Genomic DNA, 18,717 nt, shown 5'->3' on the forward strand with positions numbered 1-18,717 from the left:
GGTAAAAATAGTATTGTTGTGGAAAGAGGCTTTCATTGCGCTGACTCTCTGAGCTAGGCATTCTGTAAGAGTGTCTGGGAAAAACTTGTCATCCTGGCTTGCTTAAGGTAAAATTAGTAAGTAAAGGTTCCAGCAGTAGTAGACCCATGTTGTCAGGAGCACTGGAGTCAGGATACAATCTGCAGAAATCCTTAACAAGTGTTGTAGAATAAAGATAATTCCTAGTGATTTAACAAAGATGCTGAGACTTGACTGTAAACTGATTTGAGATCCTTGATTGAAAGATGCTGTGAGGGCCAAATCCTCTCTAAGTCCATTAGTGCAGATCCCAATACATAGCTCCACTGCTGTAAGACGACAAAAGAAAGCAAAAATGGAGAGGCTGTACAGGTTGCTCTGCAGTAGTCCCCGGAAGAGTAGCATAGCTCCATGGGGAGGGGGAAATGAGGGCAGACTATAGGTGCAAGACCAGTAGGTTTCAACTGTTGAGATCCATTGTCAACCAACTTGTATGGGACTTATGGGGAGGATGCGGGGGGGGGGGGGTATGCATAGTAAGACATGGTGGCAACTGCTACTAAAGTGGTCACATTTATGTTTCTTCCATTTTGTAGCCCATGGGGCTAGCTTGCCATAGTATATAATCTGTTTTTCTTATTGGTTTGATTATATTATTTTCTTGATTTATGTTTTGTATTGAATAATTCCAGTACACATTACTTCATTATACTTGGCTGTAATGCAAGGAACCTACAGGCCTGTATCGTGTATGATTAGCTAGAGCAAAGTAGCATAAGTGTTTATAACCTTTGGCATAGATACATGGCCTGCCACAGGGGTTCTCAAACTTCATTGCACCGCAACCCCCTTCTGATAACAAAAATTACTACACAACACCAGGAGGGAGACTGAAGCCTGAGCCCACCCAAGTGCCACTACCCTGTGTGGGGGAGCCAAAGCTCGAGTCCCACTGCCCCAGGCAGGGAAAGGATCAAGCTGAAGTCCAAAGGCTTCAGCCCCAGCCAGGGGGCCTGTAACCTGAGCCCCTACATCCCGGGCTGACTCCCTCGGGCTTGGGCTTCGGCTCTGAGCCCCTGCAAGTCTAAGCCAGCCCTGGCAACCCCATTAAAATGGGGTCATGACCCACAATTTGAGAACCGCTGGCCTACCGGTTATCCCTTTTGACTTTGGGGAACTGAATGGAGAACTGACTATGTTTAGCAAAATTCTGGAACATACCAGTAACCACAAGGTAGACTGCAGAACGTGGAAGTAATGATGTAGGCCAAAGGTAACGGTTTTGAGGATGAGATAATATTAATATGTATGAATATGATATTAACATGTTAGAATATGCTAGCCTATAGAGTAAGTGTACCTGAAGATTTATGTGGGTGGGGAAATAAGATTTGGGCATGGAGGGTTGGGTATTAATATGAATATTCAGGACAGTGCCAGGACTATATAAGAGGGCAAACCACCATGCGGCGGGGTCGCTCCTTCTTTATCTTCTGTTAAGCTATCCGCTCAGCTTCTGCAACATAGCTCAACTACTCAACACTCGAACCTGATCTCTACCAGCTTGGGATTGAGGAGCCTGGACCATTGAACTCATTAAGCATGCCAGAGACGAGGCTCATCCTCTGTCTCCCACTATCCGGTTTCCAAGGAAGGGTGTATGAGTATGCTAGTTTAAGTAGCCTTTTAGAAACGGGATGTTACCACCAGGGACTATATAACTGTATTACTTCTTCGGGGCTCTGTGGTTTATAGCTTTGATTACTATCTCATTTATTTTAATAAAGATTTTGAAAATTTGGTTTTGTTCTCAGTGGGAGTGTCCTTGCCAAACATCCCAAGAGTCCACACAAGACATTGAACTCCCCGTGTTCTCTGATTTTGTAGCCTGAATTTGGGACAAGAACCTAAGTATCTTCTGGTCCGATCATTGGCAAGCCGTAATAAATTAGCCCTATAAATTCAGGTCAACAATTTAGAAACAATTATACAGCAGTAGCACCTAAAAGTCTGTGAGGCTGGGCCAGACTTTGAAATTTCCTGTGCATAAGTAGAAAAATACAACTGAACTGGTAAAAAATTATCTTAGTAAAATAACCTTTTGTAACTCATAGGCTACTATATGGATTTTTTGTTTTGTTCTGGGCAATGTGTAATCTTGTTTGTTGGATTCGTACACATTCTACATATTGTACAATAAAGGTTATATATTGCTTTAAAAGTCACTATTCACTGCAGCTGAAATTGGTTTAATTTTTAATTGGATAATTCTTTCTTAAATTTAGGCAGTTGAATCGATCCAGGCTGAAGATGAGAGCGCAAAACTTTGTAAACGCAGGATTGAGCACCTTAAAGAACATAGCAGTGACCAGCCAGCTGCTGCAAACATGTGGAAGAAAAAACGTATGGATCGCATGATGGTGGAACATCTCTTGCGCTGTGGCTACTACAATACAGCTGTAAAACTAGCCAGGCAGAGTGGTATTGAGGTTGGTACCAACTTCTGTTCTATATGGATTCTTATATTGTGCTAATCATTATGGTATCTGAGTGTCAGTTTGTATTAAAGAGAGATTAGTGGAATTTGATCAGTGATATGTTAGCTATTTTGTGTACTAGAGTATGCCTGAATTCTCAATATTTCAGTTAAATTAGTCTCTAAACCAATTCTCTGGAGTCCGTTCTCTCAGTATAGGTTTGCATGTTTCTGTGTTAAATAGAAGTTAGAATTGGAGTCATAGTGTTGAAGTTATAAAATTAAATTAATTCCTAGTCCAAGGCTCCCTCTCCCCCGCCCCCCCCAATGTCCTCAAATGTGCTGTTACATTTTTATTAAAGAATGTCAGACTGCTGATTAAGCAGTTAGTGGAGCTTTCCATCTGTCCAGCCATACTTTCACGATTTGTGAGGTGATCAGGCTGATCACAATAACATACGCTATCTAGAGTTCTATTGTACTATACTACTATTAAACATCTTTTGGGGCACTTTGGATTATAAAATACTTTGGAATAATCCATTTAATAGTTGTCTCAAGATTTTGTAGTCAGAGTGTCTTCCTTCCCCCGATTTATGGTTTTGCTCCAAAGCAGCAATTTTGTGCATTTTATTTATATTCTCTGGTCATCTTTCACTTTATTGTATGTGTTGCCTTCCTTCTACTTACAAGTTTCCATAAAGTTGCTGAATCATGTTGCCCAATAACAATTCAGGGTTTATACGCTTCATGTTCCTTTGCATGGCTTATGTATGCAAGGTGCTTAGTTATACTGAATCCTGAAAGGCTTTTGTGCTCCACCAGCAACTGCAACTCAGAGGAAAATGAAATTAATATTTTAGGGAGAAGCTGGTTGCTATGAGAATTTGGAGTCTTTCTCCTTAGAAACAGACTTATTTGTGTCTTGCTGAGTTGTGGGGGTAAATGCCATCGGGACTCAGAAATGCCCTGGCTCAGTCCTCTAAGCTATATTGGCACTTCTGACACTAGAAGGACAGTGACTTACTGTTTAAAAACGTATTTCTGAGGAAGAAGGTGGTGGTGGTGGTGGTAGTTTTAGCAGCATGTGTGGTTTTCTGGTTTTGTTTTATTTTGGAGGGGACGGAATATTTTTAAACTGGACACAGTTCAAAAAGGGGGAACTTAGTTGCTAGCCATACCAAAAGCTACAGCATTAATGTAATTGTTTGTTTGCTTCTGACTCCAACCTATTTCTTAGTTCCGTGGCTGTTTCAACCAATCTGATCTTGTTTGGCCTGCAATGTCTTCAATAAATATGAAAATGAAGGGGGGGGGGAAAGGTGGAGAAATAAGGAAGTGAAAAATGAGTAGAAGAATCTTATCTAATGTTCATAGGCATCTCTTCGCTCATGAGGTCATTGTCCTTGGTTAAGAAGGGCCATGTAACAAGAAGAAGCCTCAAAAATAAAGTACTATTGTTCTTGTATCATGTAGCTGCAACTGCATGATCTGCAATCCCGTTGGTCCTCTGCTGACAGAAAGGAGGTTTTCCTCCATTGGAACAGGAGCTGTAAGTCTTCTGCTGCATCATCATGCCTCTGTATGTATCAGATGTATCTACACAGCAGTAAAGAGGTTAAGGAGATTACTTACCCTCTGTAGCAGCTCACTTCCCTTCTGTAGCAGCTCCTGTTGAGCATTAATTAAACTGAAAAAGCATAACATTGGTTTTGAAGTGAGGATGGCTAGAGTGGGACTGTTCCCTAATGCATTGCAGGAGTAAGCAGAATACTTTTTTGTGATGCCTCATGACTTTCCACTTCCATCTGCTGCATAGATAACTATAAGCAAATGTGAAAAATATTTTAATCCAAAAATAGTTGAGTTCATCAGCACCTGACTGCTGCCTTCAGTTCTAAACACTTTTAATTACCTAATGTCTGAATCATTTAACTAATGAAGAAAAACATAGTAGTTTGAGTAGAATGAACAAAAAAGTCGGTGACCCTAAGACCCGCTCAATGCCAACTGGCAAAGCGTTCATTGCTTTCAACAGCAACTCCTATCAGACCTAACATATTGCTGTTGTAGTATTTGTCTGTAAAGAAGGTTGTATGAGGTGTCAAATGATAGCGTATATTTCACTGGTTATTGTAAATGTTCTGTGATGTGTGTATGGATGATAATTAAGAAGTTGTATGCTTGTACTAAAAATATATTTTAAATCCTATAACAAGGCAGGGTTGATAAACAAATTTGTCCTAGACAAAGGAATGTTGTTTTACCTGTCTGTCTAGGTCTCTGATGTAAATCAAGCTTTGAAAAATCCAAAACACAATGGGAGCTGCATTTTCATGTAAGTCAACAGGAAAAGCCTGGTTGACAGAGGGATGTGAGATCAGCATGGGAAGACACTGGAGACCAAAACCACAGGGCGAGTTGTCTTGTGTCTAGGATCAAAACAATGAGTTTGGAGAAAATATAAGTAAAAGCAAAAGGACTTTTTGTTACCTACTTCACTGAGGAACACCCTTGGCAGATGGGGATGATTCATGGAGAAATCTGGATCACGCTTTGACTGAAAATCAGCAAGCTTTGCAGAAAGGGGGGAGGGATAGCTCAGTGGTTTGAGCATTGGCCTGCTAAACCCAGTGTTGTGAGTTCAATCCTTGAGGGGGCCACTTAGGGATCTGGGGCAAAATCAGTACTTGGTCCTACTAGAGAAGGCAGGGGGCTGGACTCGATGACCTTTCAAGGTCCCTTCCAGTTCTAGGAGATGGGGATATCTCCATTAATTAATAAAAAGTCTTTGAGGATGAGAAACCTTTTTAGACAAAGGAGAGTAGACTGCTCAAGTTCTTCCTCAAGTAGTTGCAGCCACATATTCCATTTATGGTTGTGCGTGCCCAGCAGTTCAGAGCCAGAGAAATTTGCCTAGTAGTATCCATAGAGGGGCGGTGCTCGAACATCATGGCTATAGCCCCTCCTCTGGCTTTAGCCCCCCTCTCCCCTCCACTTCTGTTGCTCTTCCCTGACTACATGAGAGAGTGCACCCTGACCCTCCCTCAGTTCCTTCTCACCACCCATAACTGGAGTGGGAGCTCTGTGTGTTCTCAACCTCTCAACTAAGTTAATTTTGCTCTTTTGTGTATAGTTGTTAGTAACCTTAGTGTTAGAGTAGTGTTAGTTGTAGTAATGTTTCCCCCTCGGTGGTGCCTTCACCGGGGTTTAAGCATTGTCCTTCATGTTGGGGAGTGATCCCCAACAGCAGTCCCCACTCACAGTGCTTACTCTGTCTTGTCGAGGCCAACATCAAGGAGCATTGTGCAGTCTGCAGATCATTTAAGAAACAGACTCAAGTGGCTCAGAACTTCACCGAAAGCACCATCCCAGAGAGAGGAAGTAGATGGGCTCAGGGTTCGACCGTTCCACACTTCCTGCCCCAGTGTTTTCCAAGCACCCGTTTTGACTCCTTGGTCCAGAGCACTGTTCTAGTCATTGCTCCTCCCTCCTCATCTTCTCTTCTTCCCTCCCCCCCGGGACAGGCTGGCCTGCTTTCACAATGCTTGAGCTCAATCACCATCAACATCTGGGTCCTAAGCACCATCAAGTCCAGTTATGCCATCTAGTTCCTCTCCACATCTCCTCCCCATCTTCCCTCCCTGCCCCTCTGAGATATTGCTCCTCAAGCAGGTCCGTTTTCTGCTTTGAGAGCAGTGGTGGAGATTCCACCGGAACACCAGGGTCACAGCTTCTACTCCTGATACTTCTTGGTACCCAAATCCAAGGGAGGGTTTCAATGTTTTTAATGAAGTAAATACTAATGGGAATTGTGTGATCATGGGAGACTTTAACTTCCCAGATATAGACTGGAGGACAAGTGTTAGTAGTAATCATAATAGGGCTCAGATTTTCCTGGATGCAATAGCTGATGGATTCCTTCACCAAGTAGTTGCTGAACCAACAAGAGGGGATGCCATTTTAGATTTGGTTAGTAGTGAAGACCTCATAGAAGAAGCCCTCATAGTTGTAGGGGGACAACCTTGGTTCGAGCGATCATGAGCTAATTCAGTTCAAACTAAATGGAAGGATAAACAAAAATAGATCTGTGACTAGGGTTTTTTATTTCAAAAGGGCTAACTTTAAAGAATTAAGGAAATTAGTTAAGGAAGTGGATTGGAGAATTGCTAACATAGTTCCTATTTTTAAGAAGGCGGGGGAAGGGGAAGTGATCTGGGTAACTACAGTCCTCTTAGTTTGACACATGTAGTATGCAAAGTCTTAGATAAAATTTTGAAGGAGAAAGTAGTTAAGGACATTGAGGTCCATGGTAATTGGGACAAAATACAACATGGTTTTACAAACCAACCTGATCACCTTTTTAAAGAAGGTAACAGCTTCTTTTAGATAAACGAAACACAGTGGATCTAATTTACCTCGATTTCAGTAAGGCATTTGATATGGTTCCACATGGGGAATTATTAGTTAAATTGGAAAAGATGAAAATTGAAAGGTGGATAAGGAACACGTTAAGGAGGAGACTACAATGGGTCAGACTGAAAGGTGAACTGTCAGGCTGGAGGGAGGTTACTAGTGGAGTTCCGCAAGGATCTGTTTAGGGACCAATCTTATTTAATCTTTTTATTACTGACCTTAGCAAAAAAGTGGGAGTGTGCCAATAAAGTGTGTGGATGACACAAAGCTGGGAGGTACTGCCAATACAGAGAAGGACTGGGATATCATACAGGAAGATCTGGATGACCTTGTAAACTGGAGGAATAGTAATAGGATGAAATTTAATAGTGAAAAGTACAAGGTCATGTGTTTAGGGATTAATAATAAGAATTTTTGTTATAAGCTGGGGACGCATCACTTGGAAGTAACAGAGGAGGAGAAGGACCTCAGAGTATTGGTTGATCACAGGATGACTATGAGCTGCCAATGTGATATGGCCGTGAAAAAAGCTAATGCGGTCTAGAGATGCATCAGGTGAGGTATTTCTAGTAGAGATAAGGAGGTGTTAGTACCGTTATACAAGGCACTGGTGAGACTTCATCTGGAATACTGTGTGCAGTTCTGGTCTCCCATGTTTAAGAAGGATGAATTCAAACTGGAACAGGTACAGAGAAGGGCTACTAGGATGATCCGAGGAATGGAAAACCTGTCTTATGAAAGGAGATTCAAAGAGCTTGGCTTGTTTAGCCTAACCAAACGAAGGCTAAGGGGAGATATGATTGCTCTCTATAAATATTTCAGGGGGATAAATACCAGGGAGGGAGAGGAATTATTTAAGCTCCGTACCAACCTGGACACAAGAGCAAATGGATATAAACTGGCCATCAGGACATTTAGACTTGAAATTAGATGAAGGTTTCTAACCATCAGAGGAGTGAAATTCTGGAACAGCCTTCCAAGGGGAGCAGTGGGGGCAAACGACACATCTGGCTTCAAGACTAAGCTTGATAAGTTTATGGAGGGGATGGTATGATGGGATAGCCTAATTTTGGCAATTAATTGATCTTTGACTATTAGCGGTAAATATGCCCAATGGCCTGTGATGGGATGTTAGATGGGCTGGGATCTGAGTTACTACAGAGAATTCTTTCCTGGGAGTCTGGCTGATGAATCTTTCCCACGTGCTCAGGGTTTAGCTGATCGCCATATTTGGGGTCGGGAAGGAATTTTCCTCCAGGGCAGATTGGCAGAGGTCCTGGGCGGGTTTTGCCTTCCTCTGCAGCATCGGGCATGGGTCACTTGCTGGAGGTTTCTCTGCACCTTGAAGTCTTTAAACCATGATTTGAGGACTTCAATGGCTCAGACATAGGTTAGGGGTTTGTTGTGGGAGTGGGTGGATGAGATTGTGGTCTGTGTTGTGCAGGAGGTCAGACTAGATGATGGTAACAGTCTCTTCTGACCTTAAAGTCTATGACTCTGACTCTTTGACCCATTCTTAACCTTAGCGGACTCTACAAATATATCAGGAACATGAGGTTCTGAATGGTCACGCTATTTACTATCCTCCCCACATCGTCTCAGAATGACTGGTTTGCTGCTTTGGACCTTCAGGATGTTTACTTTCTGTGGCTTGGCAAAATTGCCACATGAAAGTTCCTTCATTTCATCATGGCAGAACGCCACTTTCAATATGCAGTGCTTCCATTCGGCCTCTCCTCTGCCCTCTAGGTTTTTATCAAATGCATGGCCATTGTTATGGTGTATCTAGGAAAAGAGGGAATTCATATTTTCCCATATCTAGATGACTGGTACTTTTTGAGGGGCAGATCCAGAAAGGAAGTTCTTGCTCACATCAGCACCACGCTGCGCTTGCTCGACTATCTGGGTCTTATCCCAAATACCGCAAAGTCAACCTGGGCTCCTACTCAAAATATCGAGTTCATTGGGGCTTTGTTAGTCCACAATATTGAGAACGTTTCTGCCGATGACTGTTTTTAGCTAATTCACCACTTTTGCCTCTGTCTGCAGTCTGAGCATTCCACGACTGTTCAGGCATCTGAGGCTCTTGGGCCACATGTCCACTTGCATTCAGGTAGTCCAATTTTCAAGGTTGCGCCTTTGCCCACTTTAGATGTGGCTCAGGATGGGTCTGTTGTCCTGCTTGTCATTCTCTAGACAAACTTGTTCATCTCCCTCCTCTCAGTGGTGGATGCATCCAGAGAACATTTGCCAATACTTTCCCTTTTGTCCAGCCCTCGCCAACCAAGGCAGTTGTTACTGATGCCTCACAGATGGGTTGGGGGTCATGCCTGGAGTTGCTGAAAGTACTGGGACTGCACTCGGAGTGGGAGAACTCACCCCATATCGACTTGCTGGAGCTTCAGGCCATCTACAATGCATGTCATGCTTTACAGCACCATATCAGTGACTCAGTGGTTCACGTACTTACCAACAATACCACTGCGATGTATTATGTGAACAAACAAGGGAAAGCACATACCACGTTGCTCTGTTTTGAGGAGATCAGAGTGTGGTAGTTCTGCATTGAGGAAAACATTGCTCCAATAGCCATTCACTTGCCTGAGGTTCAGAATCATCTTGCAGACCATCTCAGCAGTTATTTTCCCTAAGTCACAAATGGTCCCTGAAGACAAGTGTCCTCTGGGTCATCTTCACTTCTTGGGGCATCCCCATTACAGTGACCAACAAGAAATGTTGTGTGTTCTGTTCTCAATGGGGCCTCAATGCAGGCTCCTTGTCTGATGCTTTCTATCTCAGCTGGCAATCAGCTTTCCTGTATGCCTTTCCTCTGGTCCCAGTCATTCCTCAGGTCATTCTGAAGATCAAGGCAGATCAGGCCAAGTTCATTCTGATGGCTGAGACAGTGTTTGGGTTTTCCAACCTTCTTGCGCTGTCTGTTCAGGTTCCCATACTGCTTCCACACCATTTCCGTATTGGACATTTGCAGGGCTGCTTATGTGGTAGTCAATACATACGTTCACAAACCATACACCGTAACAGCATCTTCCAGAGCGGCTTCCAAGACCTGCCTCTTTGATGCGAGGAGGTACTGCTTGTTAGTCACCTAAGTGGAATACATGGCTGAAGAAGAAATGGTTACTTACTATAATGGTGGTTCTTTGAGATGAGATGTGATGTAGGCCTGTATTCCATGACCCACCTTCCGTCCTCTCTGCATTGGAGTCTCATTTCCAGGCATTCAGTGTAAAGGAACTGGGGGAGGGTTGGGGCAGCGCTGCCTCATGTAGCCAGGGGAGGGGCTACAGCCACGAAGCACGAGCACTGCCCCTCTAAGGGTCCTGTTAGGCAAATTTCTCTGGCTCCAATGAGCTGGGTGCGCACACATGGAAGTGAATATGTATTTGCGTCACATCTCAAAGAACAAAAGTTACAGTTGGTAACTGTTTCTTATGTTTAGTCTTAGCATGTTATAGTTTTGTTTTATTTGTAACCAATTCTCTTTCCACTATTCTTTCTCAGTATCACTTAAATCTGTTCTTTATTAATACACTTATTCTTGGTTTTATTATAAATTCATCTCAGTGCTGTAATATTAAATGTGAATCCTCAGCTGCACCAAACAGGTTGGTGTGTTCACTGTCCCTTTTGGAGATAGTGAACTTGTGAGTGTCCTATGATGGGCTGGATAGTACAGGGGGATGCCCTTCAAGGAGGCTCAGGGATTGGGTGCACCTAAAGTTTACCTGCAAGCCCCAGTAAAGGCCGGCAGAGCTTCTGCGCAGATTGTTTAGGTGGCTAACAGATTAGTATGACAGGGAGCTGACCTTCAGTTTAGCACCGCCAAGTGTCTCAGTGAGTCAGGTGAGTAACACAGAGACTCAGTCCTGAGTGCCCAAAGGGAGCATTGCACAGTCCTTTTTATTGGCTTTTGTCTGGCCAAACTTTATATGTTAAAAGTTAAGACTGAATTGCGTGGAAGCTAAATTTTGACAAAATGGGGTCAGGTTTCCCATGTAGACAACCTCTCGTTAGAGAAAAGTGATAACACTAATGCAAAGAATGTCTGTCACATCTGATTCTTTTGAAGTAGATCTACTGCTGTTTATAATTTTAAGAGTTTTTTGAACAAACTGACTTCTCAGTGAAACATAAGACCAGTGCATTCTTAAGTGAACCAGAATTTAATTATAATCAAAGCAAACTGTTGCTCAGCAGAAATACTCTGAAATCTTTTATTGAGGTCTTTCATGTTGTGGTGCAGACTAAGGGAATATTAATATTCAGTTGTTGCTCAGAATTTCCCGATTTACCAAGCAGATATGGTGGTCTCTAGATAGTTTTATTTTCTATAGCAGAATAGAGGCTACTGCCTCACAGAACAAAGTGATGCATAGTTCTGTAGAAGTGACCCTAATGGGATTCTAGCTGAAAATTTGGGGGGAGGAGGAAATAGTACAAAGGCAAGAGAAGACTGAACTAATTTGAATCAAATAGGTTAACTACTTTCAGTAAAATTCCCCTGAACTGCAAATTTAAATAAGTAGTATTCACCTGCCAAAGAGTAGGCAGATGGACTTCCTGACCCTACAGAGATCTATAGATAGATATAGATCTCTCTCTCTTTCTCTTCCTCTCCCTTTCCCAATCAGACATTTTTCTATACCAAAAATCAGTGGAGTAAATTTTAATGCATAGATCAGGGGTCGGCAACCTGGGCTGGTACCAAAAAAATGAGGGATTCAGGGTGCTGTTCCAGGCTGGAGCAGGGGGTAGGGGTGTGGGCTCCAGTTGGGGGTGTGGGCTCTGGTATGGGGCTGGGGATGAGGGGTTTGGGGTGCAGGAGGGGGTGCAGGTTCTGGGAGTGAGTGTGTGTGGGAGGGGGCTCAGGGCTGGGGCAGGGGTGCAGGAGGGCATGCAGGCTCTGGGAGGAAGTTTAGGTGTGGGAGGGGGCTCAGGGTTGGGGTGCAGGAGGGGGTTTGGGATGTGGGCTCCTGGAAGCGCTTCTCTCAGCCGGCTCTTGGAAGCGGCTGGCATTTCCTTCTGGCTCCTAGGCGGAGCCTGGCCGGGCAGCTCTATACACTGCCCCGGCCGCAGGCACCGCCCCCACAGCTCCCGTGGCCGTGCCTCCATGTAGGAGCCAGAGGGAAAATCCGGTCGCTTCCAGGAGCCGTGCAGAGCCAGGGCAGGCAGGGAGTCTGCCTTAGGCCCGCAGAAACTGTGTGCCCAGGACTGGTCTAACTGCTTCTAAAAGATGCATAAACATGGAATTCACAAACTGCATCCTGATATAGAGTCAGGCATCCAGAGAAGTTGAGAGAGATAGGGAATAGGCGAAAGGGATATGGGACTCTCGCCTTTCTGACAGGAGAAACTGCAGAACTGGAATTAATTTGCAAACTGGACACCATCAGACTAGGCCTGAATAAAGACTGGGAGTGGTTGGGTCATTCCAAAACCTAAACCTAATTTCCCCAATACTAATTTCCCCTTACTGTTACTCTCACCTTCTTGTCAACTGTCTGAAATGGGCCACTCATTACCACTTCAAAAACTTATTTTTCCTCCCTTGGTATCCTGCTGTCAATTGAATTGTCTTGTTAGACTAACCTCACACTTGGTAAGGCAATTCACATCTTTTCATGTATTTATACCTGCTCCTGTATTTTCCACTCCATGCATCTGATGAAGTGGGTTCTAGCCCACGAAATCTTATGGCCAAATACGTTTGTTAGTCTCTAAGGTGCCACAAGGACTCCTCGTTTTTGCTACCTTTGCAAAACGCCCCCAGACACTGGAGTCTGGGGAAAAAAAGACCTGCAGGTGTCCTCTCCCATCTGGATTCATCACAGAGGTAGAGTTAAGGAAGCAGATTAAGGAGAGGTTGAGTTGGAGAAAAATAAGAGGTTCTTATTTGCCCAAGCTCTTTGTAAACCCTTCTTCAGGTTTTTGCTTTAGCCCAGGGGCCTCCTGCAGTGGTCAAACTGCCTGCTCACAGAGGGTGTCTCTTGTATTGAGACTGTGGACATGTCTACACGTACAGCGCTGCAGCAGAACAGCTGTACCAAATGGTCAGAGAGACAAGCTTTTGAGCCACAGAGCTCTTCTTCAGGTCTGGGAAAGGTACTCCCAGCATCACAGCTAAATGCAAGGTGGAACAGATTATTTAGCACAAGTATTTAGCACATATTGGGACCATTAGAGGTAGAGTCAGTCTGCAGTCATAGGACAAAAAAGAGGGGGTTACTGGAAAGCATGAATACACAAAATCTAGCAACTATTTTCTACCTGTTACTGTAACTAGATAATGGGGGACATGTCCACATTAAGCAACAGAGAGTCCCGTGGCACCTTTAAGACTAACAGATGTATTGGAGCATAAGCTTTCGTGGGTGAATGCCCACTTCGTCGGATGCATCTGACGAAGTGGGCATTCACCCACGAAAACTTTATGCTCCAATACATCTGTTAGTCTTAAAGGTGCCACGGGACTCTCAGTCTGGATCTGTAAAAAGCAACAAACATGGCTACCCCTCTGAAACATGTCCACATTAGTGGGCTCTCTAGCAGAAAGGAAAACACCATGAGGTGGAAACGCACATTTTTAGCTTCCAAAGCAGGGGTAGGCAACCTTTCAGAAGTGGTGTGCCGAGTCTTCATTTATTCAATCTAATTTAAGGTTTTGCGTGCCGGTAATACATTTTAACGTTTTTAGAATGGCTCTTTCTAGAAGTCTATATTATATAATTAAACTATTGTATGTAAAGTAAACAAGGTTTTCAAAATGTTTTTAAGAAGCGTCATTTAAAATTAAATTAAAATGCTGATCTTACGCCACCAGCCTGCTCAGCTCGCTGCCAGCCTGGGGTTCTGTTCATCTAGGCCGTCAGCGGGCTGAGTAGGGCCTGTGGCCGGGACCCCAGACCTGGGGGTGGGTGTTTCAGGGGTCAGGGCAGAGGGCTGGGGGAGGGGGTTCAGGGCAGGAGGGGGGTTCAGGGCAGAGGGCTGCGGTGTGTGGGGGGTGTAGGTTAGAAGGCTGGGTTTGGGGGGGTTCAAGGACCAGGTCAGAGGGCTGGGGGCTGGGCGGGGGGTGCAGGGCAGAGGGCTGGGGTGCTCGGCTTGTGGAGGTGCTCCCAGCCCCCTGCCCTGAGCGGCGCATGGCAGGGGGCTGGAAGGGATATGCCCTGTTCCATCCCCTTCCCCCAGGCTCCATCCCTACCTCTCTCTGCCTCCTCTACGGAGCTGTGTGCATGCTGCCGCTCTTCCCCCTCCCCTTCACTAGGGCCATCAGCTGATTGGCGCAGGGAAGGAGACGAGGAGGGGCAGGAAAGCATCACGCTGGGGGAAGAAGCGGGGGAGGAGGGAAGCTTGGCTGCCGGAGAACCAAGCTTCTGCCTCCTGCCCCTGCAGGGGAGAGTGGTGGGCGGGGGGGGCTGAGGGCCGGGACCACGTCAGGGGAGCTGCGTGCCACTCAAAATTGGCTCGTGTGCCGTGTTTGCACTCCCAGCCGGAGCCCTCACCCCCTCCCACACCTCAGTGAAAATGAGTGAGGGTGGGGGAGAGTGAGTTATGGGGGGGTGGAGTGGAGTGAGTGGGGGCAGGGCCTCGGAAGGGGCAGGGCAAAGGTGTTTGGTTTTCTGCAATCAGAAAGTTGGCAACCTTAACTGTTGTGGAGAAGGGTGCTGGATATAAAGAACCTAGAAAACTTTAAAGGCTTCAGAGCTATGCAGAAGCTCAATTTAAGGGGAAAAAATAAAAATAATAAAATTCTTCTGGCATGCAAAATGTTTAAATACAGATTATCCTGAAAACGGGAAATAAAATAATACTGTACATTTAATGTGTAGCAACTAGATTCCTTTCCCTTTAAAATAAAAATCCATGATTTTTAGTTGACTTTCCCAAGTGATATCAAAATACAGTCAAGGACTGAAAATGTCTGTGTCCCCAAATAATGCTGCTCACATTTGTTCATTTTATAGAGATTGTTGTTGTTTTTTTCTGACTCCCTAATGAGCTGATAAATAGTTCGGGTGGAGGAATAAAAGCTAGATTGTTAAGAATTTTTTTTTATATAATGGCATATAAATGAAGCTCATCAGTATTAGTTTGTTAGACGGAGTAATAATCTTATTGTGATTCTGTTATGACCTTGGACTGCAAAGCCAACATCAGAAATGCATAGTTTTATTTGCAAATTCATATACAGATTCAACTTGCTGGCAGAGGTGTCTGTTAATTTAGGCGTTGTATTTCCATGTTCTGCAACATTACATATTATAATTACATTTTTGTCATTCATCAACAGTAAAATCCGATTTTAGTGAAACAGTCTTCTAGTAAGTAATCTGTAGAACAATCAGTAGCAGTCACTTTCAGAGAAATGTGATCCTTTGTCTTTTTGTTTTAAATAAAATATTTGTATACTATGTCAAGAATTTTTTTAATGATGAAATGGTCCCTTATTTTTGGATTTACGAGACTAGTGAGTACAAATGTGCAATATGTAACATAGGGTGCTATTCAGCAGTGAGATTTCTGTGGGTTTTGACCATATGACTTGGTGTTTCATCTTTCATTATGTGTTAAGATTAATGCTGCTGATTCTAGAGCAGGGGTAGGCAACCTATGGCATGCGTGCCGAAGGTGGCACGCGAGCTGATTTTCAGTGGCACTCACACTGCCCGGGTCCTGGCCACCGGTCCAGGGGGCTCTGCATTTTAATTTAATTTTAAATGAAGCTTCTTAAATATTTAAAAACCCTTATTTACTTTACATACAACAATAGTTTAGTTCTATATTATAGACTTCTAGAAAGAGCCCTTCTAAAAATGTTAAAATGTATTACTGGCATGCAAAACCTTAAATTAGAGTGAATAAATGAAAACTCGCCTCACCACTTCTGAAAGGTTGCCGACCCCTGTTTTAGAGGCACTCAAATGTTTCATCCTATTCTGATCATACTTTTCATTTTGGTTTCATCTCTTGTAGAGTGTGAATAAATGTTTTTCCCCTAATGTCCTTACTATGTAAAATGTACAACAGGTGGGATTTGTTTGCTCAAATCCAGAGCCCTGCAAATCAGCAGATATCCACTTTATATCCGTGGACCATTTTTGTGGATCAGATGTGGATGCAAATTTTGTATCTGCACAGGGATCTACTCAAATCCATTTCGGTGCACCTTACTGATTCTACTCCCCCTGGCCTTCCCTTCCCCCATCTCAAACCTTTGCACAAGATTGTGTCTCCTGTTGAAATACTTTCAAAATGGATACCTTTCAAAGCACCATGGTAACTATTATGAGAAGCTGCTGTAGCAAGAGGCTGAAAATGGGAGTCACTATATGAAAAGAGTTGAAGTCCCCCATCTAGTTCATCTTGTCCCCCTTCCCTATTGCATCATGACAGTATTAATTCCCTTATTCAGAAACCATTCCTAATGGAAAAGTATACAGTGGTCTGACCTTGAATATCTCAAAAGATACCTTCTGCAAACACTTGTGACAGTGTATGCTACTGTCTAATTTTAATTAAATTTTCATTCAACTATTTTAACTCTTTACTTGCTCCTGGTTTTTGAATGCTGTTGATTTGTCTTAACTTAATTTTACCTACTTTTGGTCAATTGCCAGGTCTTTCCTAGACCACTTTCTTTCTTTAGAGGGAACATTCTTGTGGTCAACTTTTCATACATCTCTTATTTTTTCCATACATTACCCTATTTGTTTCCTTGTTCTAAGCTCCTTTATTCTTTCTTATTAAATATGGTTTCCCAAAACTGAAGACTGTTTTGTCAATTGAAAACAAAATGGAGAAGAACGTGCATGAATCACATGTAAGACCCTTATCGTGTTCACCACTTTTAAAAGTTAGCCTTTGCCTGAGTTGCCTTGCCCCAATCTTATTGTGGATTTCCTCCCAAATGGGAGACTTGAGACAGGTCTTGAAGTTGACTTAAAGCCACACTTGAGTGCCCAGCTGATTTCTTGAGTTAATCAAGACTGAACAGTAATTATCCTGTCCTTCAAAGCATGGTATTGATGAAACCTCCCAGGTTTGTATCATTCAAGAATTTTATCTCTAGTTTCTTTTAAGAACAGCTCAGCATTTAATGAAGCTAATGGATTCTTCTGGGTTTCCCCACTGGCTGAGCTGAAGGTACATTTTCCCTGTAAAAGCATAATTCACACTATTGAGGCACATATTCAGGATAAAGGCATTCGCTGATGGCTTAATGCTTACAATTGCCAACAGATGTGATCCCTTGTAATGAACCATGTGACCTTAATTTGCCATTGTTTGCCAGCAGGAGGATCTTGCAGATAAGGCGTCACTTCTATTTTCTAAAGGCTGTCATCTTCTACTTTGGCAGCTTTCCCTGCTAAATATGGTATACCACATTATAGTGGCACTCTGCTCATCCACAACAGATCGGCAGCAGTACAGGCATGTCCAGAAACATGTATGTGCCCCAAGTTTGAGCACTGTTAGGTCTGCTAAATCTCCTCACACAAAGGGTGAACTGGCAATTCATGCTTACTCTGTATGCCTAAGGTGAAGCAGGCATTTTAACCTTTGAGTTGAATACATTTTAAAATAATCTGCAGCCACACAACAGGGTTTGTGGGAGGAGGGGCCCTCTGGTGAATCAGGAATAGTATTCTGTGAAGAAGGAAGGTATTGTAATACATGACTAGATGTAAAATTCATATGAAATGATTGCTTCAGTAGGATATAAGTACAGAATAATTAGGAAAAGTTACTTAAGTAAAAACTCAGAAAAATACCTCACATTTCAATGGTGGGGAGGGGAGGGGGGAAGTGTTACAAACATGTAACATTCAGAAGTATATATCTGTAAAAAAATTGTGTACATACACAAACTTAGATATGAAGATGTACCAACTCTTAACATCTCATTCACAAAGAATAACTTGTAAACACACAGGTATATTTTATTAAACAAAAAGGTAATGTATTAAACGTACATGAAGACAGTAGGTGAGAAGTTCATATTCAGTGCTGACACTTTTCTTGAAGCCTATTTAATATATATATTATGCAGAATAGACAAGTGAAGAACTGTCTTGCATTCTTTCCAATAACATGCAGAAATGAAGACTTTAGCATTGCCTTTGAGTTTTTTTTGTCTTTAGAACACCTTCATGAAATTACTGTATTGTGTGTATTATTCTTAACTTAATGAAGACTCCACCCACAATTCTGTTCTCTGTAGGAAACCTCCACTGATCTCTCCTTGCTGAATAGCTCTGTGAGATGTGAAGCAATGATGTCTATTGAATATAGAAGATAATTTAAGTGTCACAAGACTCAAAAGTCCACTTTTGCCAACATATTAAATAGAAACCAAGAAAGAGGATAAGCAGGAACCTTGAAATGGGATGTCCTTGCACAAAGGCTGATGTGCAAGAGAGGACCAGTCTGGCATCAGTAGTAGTTACATGTAGTCTACTAATTCAGTACACCTGTACCCCGATATAATGCGACCCGATATAACACTAATTCGGATATAATGCAGTAAAGCAGTGCTCCGGGGGGGGCCCGGGGCTGCGCACTCTGGTGGATCAAAGCAAGTTCGATATAATGCTGTTTCACCTATAACGTGGTAAGATTTTTTATTTTTGGCTCCCGAGGACAGCGTTATATCGAGGTAGAAGTGTATTTTTATTTTTTATGAACGTCCCATTTTAATCAGTAAGCTTCTTCCCTCATCCAGTGATTGGGGTGGGCAGGCTGATTTTGTCTGTCTTCAGATAAATTGTCATGAGAGATGGCTACCTAGT

General features: G+C 43.1%; 1 protein-coding gene across 6 annotated transcripts in view; it reads left to right on the forward strand.

The window, feature by feature from the left end:
• The window catches only part of MAEA (macrophage erythroblast attacher, E3 ubiquitin ligase), a 111,331-nt gene that overhangs the window by 35,775 nt on the left and 56,839 nt on the right, over window positions 1-18,717 (forward strand). For all 6 annotated transcript variants that reach the window (XM_054029788.1, XM_054029787.1, XM_054029789.1 and 3 more), the window contains exon 3: window positions 2,304-2,507. In XM_054029788.1, the coding sequence (XP_053885763.1) occupies window positions 2,304-2,507 (204 nt within the window). The remainder of the gene's footprint in view (window positions 1-2,303; window positions 2,508-18,717) is intronic.

The sequence above is a fragment of the Malaclemys terrapin genome, chromosome 5, assembly GCF_027887155.1.
Source record: "Malaclemys terrapin pileata isolate rMalTer1 chromosome 5, rMalTer1.hap1, whole genome shotgun sequence".
Classification (NCBI taxonomy): Eukaryota; Metazoa; Chordata; order Testudines; family Emydidae; genus Malaclemys; species Malaclemys terrapin.